Below are 3852 nucleotides of genomic sequence, written 5' to 3'. Positions count from 1 at the left end.
GAAGGGAGGAACCAAGCATGAAAGCTTTTTTTCTGATTAATTCTGTGATTTTCCTCTGAACTTACATGCCCGCCCCAGCTGATAGAGGTTCTGACAAAATAGAATGGCATTCGGCCTCCCTAAAAGGACACACAAGGCTGGTTGAACATCACAGAGCATCCTCTGAAATTGAGGTGACCGAGCACAGATCTCACTGCCCCAGGGGACGGCGGACTCTCCCGTCATGGCAGTATTCTGAAGCCGTCTCACCACGGCACTGTGCAGCTGACGCTGCAGTCCCTCCTTGCACAGGTCACACTCAAACACAGCTCTGAGTTGAGCAAGGCATTTCTTGGCTTTTGTGCAGAGGCCAAAGCTCCCGGAACAAAAGGGACGTGGCTCTCGGAGAGGCCGGGCGGTCCCTGCCCAGCTGTAACAGGAGTCTCTGTTAGAAGCTCTGTGCAGACACCTCTTCAGCTGCACGGGGTCCGGCTCCTCACGGTGTGGTAGCAGGGAACGGCTGCCGTGTGCGGTGCTCCCGGCAAGCAGAGCTCTGCACACGAAGGCTGTCTTGCTCCAATTTATAGGAGGGAGATTTAGGAGGTTCTTTTAATATCTGTGCACACGACGGCAAAATTAAGACACAACAGGTCAAATGTTGGCCCGACCAGTTTATTGCGAATCCTAGTTGCCTAGGGAGATGGAAAGGTAGGTCGGGCGATGGAAAAGAGATTGGAAATAAAAGCAAGGAGTCTCTGTAGATAGCAAGAGACAGAGACAATGAGTCACCACTGGGTCTCCAGCGTAACTCGTAGCTCAGATGTTGATCCTCAGTAGCGATGGGCCGTCGGAGGTTGTTGTTCGGGTGATGACGACGACCACAGCAACGACTTTTTCCGATGACAGTACAAACTTAGAAGTCAAGTCCCAAGAGGTCGAGTCAGCTGTCGTTGGAATGACAGCTTCTGTCCACAAACTGGTGCTGACTGCCACATGGCAACACCCACCTCTGGCCTCCTAGACAGGCCAGAGTCTTATTGCTCACAGCATGTGAGCTTAGAGCCAAAAAGAGAGAAGAGTTCAGCCAAAGGACTCTCTCAGCGTCCAAACAGCAGCAGTCTGAGGAGGCGATCTCTCAGCACCCTGAAGTCACGCAGTGCCCTGGACTCGGCGTCCGGGTCGTCCTCCAAGTGCTGGAAGAGGTTGAGCGGGGTGGCTGTCCGGAAGCTGTGCGGCAGGATAACCTCGTCGGGCATCATCTTATTGCCAATGAAGAAGTGGACCAGGCGTTTGTACTTCAGGCAGAAGTGCAGGTACTGCAGGATACTCTCCAGCCGACTGAGGAAATTCCTCCTTTGCCAGTTCCCCAAAGGGATGATGTTCACGAGGTGGAAGACGAGAGTCTTGAGGACATAGTTGGAAAAGCCCATGCCCACCAGGGTGTGGGCTAAGAACCTCAGGCAGCTCTGGATGACGCTGTTCTCTCCAGCCTTCTGGAGCAAGTACTGGAAGTACTTCATTTCCGCCACAGCACAGCTCTGCGGCCATGTGGTGCTGGGCGTAAAGCCGGCCTCTGTGTTCTGGCTGCTCAGGAAGATGTCCGAGTTGCCTTGCTGCACCCCGAACAGCAGCTCAACCAGGATTTTTTCCCCGCTGGAGGTGTTTGTCAGCTGGAGCTTACAGGAGCGTCTGGAGGGCAGCACCTTTAGGTTGTAGGCGTCTGCCTGAAGGGTGGTGTTCCAGATTGTTGCCACCTGTACCCTGAACCAGGTGACGATTTTCTCCACATCCAGGTAGGCGTCAGTGCAGAGGGTCTGTAGGAGGCTGGGGTCCTGATTTTGGACCAGGTCTTCCACAGGGTGGTGGAGGAAGCACAGCAGGTCCCCCAGCTGCTGCTCCCTCTCGCACATGCACTTCAGTTCCACGCGGATGCGGGGGTTCCTTGCCAGCTCGTCCTCTTCATCATACAGCTCCAGGTGGAAGATGTGCCCGCGGGGGGCCTCCACAGGCACGAGCAGGCGGTACACAGTGTCCTCCTCCCGGGGACTCCAGCCTTCAAAGGCGCTGCCCACCCCGATGGCAGACCGCAGGATTGGATAGAAACTGTTTGACCAGACAAATCTGCAGGCCAGCAGGAGGTCGCTCATCAGCTCCTCCACCAGCTGGCATCTGGACGGCCTTCCTTGTGCCTTTAGGAGAGCACGCTCTGCAATAAATCTGGTCCAGGGTATTCTGTAGAAGTCCACCTCGTCCTGTTGTTCCTGTTCCTCCTGTTCCACCTTTTCCTCCTGTTTCACCTTTTCCTCCTGTTTCACCTTTTCCTTCTGCTCCAGCTTTTCCTTCTGCTCCACCTTTTTCTCCTGTTCCACCTTTTCCACCTGTTCCACCTGTTTCTCCTGTTCCTCTTCCTTTTGCTCTGCCCCCGCTGCCTCCTCCTTGCTGCTGGAGCTGTCCTCTTCACTGCTGCTATCATGGTGCTGGTTCATTTTTTCGGACTCCCACATGTTCCAAAAGAGCAGGAAAAACAGTCCCATACAGAACCAGATCCTCCAGTAATTCAGCACAGTAAAGAGCAGAGCTGGCACGTCCACCCATCTCTGCTCCACATTCCATTGCTCTGTCTCGTGCTGCAGTTGTGTCATCTGCTCTCGCAGATTGACCTCCTGCTGCTGCACGCCCTCGAGCATGACCGCATTGTCACTAAGAGCCCTCACCAACAAGGCGAGAATAAGCACGAAAGCCATGATCTGCAAGAGATGGGAGAGAGGGGCTCAGTGGGACTGGGAAGGAGCGGGGCCAGCAGCTGCATGGCCCTGTGCTTGGGGAGGAGCAGTGGGTACGAGGGAGCTGGGTGGCAGCAGGGAGCGAGGCCAGGGCTGGCGGGGACGGTTCCAAGCACTGCCCGTGGCACTTCCACAGGGGCCGGCGTTTGCACCACTTCCCTCATCCAGCCCGACCTTCCCCTGCTGCTGTACTCACCAATGGCCCAGGTCAAACTGCAGCCGCGCTGCCTGACAGCGGCCCTAAAGCCATCCCCTGCATTGTGATGCTATGCATTCCATGTGATGTCACAAACGGGCAGCGCGACCCCACCCTTTGGCCCTTCTCCCTCAGCTGCCCTGGGCGGCCACAGCCATGGCTCATGGGGATACCCTGTACAGAGCAGGCAGGAGCCCCCCAGGCCTTTCTCAAAAAGAAAATCACGTTACATGGATGCTGTGCTCCTCATGTGACACCCCTGGTTACGTTCCAAATACACAGTCCCTTCAAATTCATTTGGAGTCCTGTCACTCCTCAGGAAACGTAAGAATTTTCAAATTATGCACAAAACTCATCTTAGTGCTGATATGCCACAGAGGGAGCAAAGCTGAAGGCTGGTGACAGTCGTGTCAAGATCTGCGCACCTGACGTCACGCGGCCCTTTGCTGACTGCTCCCTCAGCCTCCGGTGGTCTGAAGGTGCTCTGAGCCAAAGGCTGGCTGGCTCGAGCCGGGCTGCTAGAAGGGCTCTGACAATGAATATTAGGATGCCCCTGTGTGCAGCGGCCTCTGCAGCTGCACGGGCTCTGGCTCCTTTGGGTGAGGTGTTGCTGTAGAGAAAATATGTAGGAGCAACTGCCGCTGCCCACTGAGCAGCGTCTGCTCCATGTTACAGAATCACACGTGCACGAGGCAGGAATATTTCTCGAAGGCTAACAGAGAAAGGCTGGGCTGGGAGCCTGTGAGTGCTGAACCAAGGCAGCCCCGTAGGCATCGAGTGCTCTGGCAGCTAAGGAGATGGCCCTGTAGGATGGGAGCATGATCATAGAATCATAGAATCACAAGGTTGGAAACGACCTACCAGATCATCGAGTCCAACCATCTCCTCATCACC

The 3852-nt window shown here is 55.3% G+C and overlaps 1 protein-coding gene across 1 annotated transcript; it reads right to left on the bottom strand.

Annotated features, from left to right (window-relative positions):
• Positions 1-471: 471 nt before the first annotated feature.
• On the bottom strand, positions 472-2723 carry LOC125695086 (inositol 1,4,5-trisphosphate receptor-interacting protein-like 1). The gene has a single exon (XM_048949176.1). The coding sequence runs from the start codon at positions 2721-2723 to the stop codon at positions 1077-1079; it is 1647 nt and encodes a 548-aa protein (XP_048805133.1). The 3' UTR covers positions 472-1076.
• Between the last annotated feature and the right edge of the window lie 1129 nt (positions 2724-3852).

Source organism: Lagopus muta, chromosome 6, assembly GCF_023343835.1.
Source record: "Lagopus muta isolate bLagMut1 chromosome 6, bLagMut1 primary, whole genome shotgun sequence".
Taxonomy (NCBI): domain Eukaryota; kingdom Metazoa; phylum Chordata; class Aves; order Galliformes; family Phasianidae; genus Lagopus; species Lagopus muta.
This window is presented reverse-complemented; position numbering and strand designations above follow the sequence as displayed.

Coding starts and splice junctions, on each gene's coding strand:
- LOC125695086 (XM_048949176.1), bottom strand. CDS start 2,723: ATGGCTTTCGTGCTTATTCTCGCCTTGTTGGTGAGGGCTCTTAGTGAC.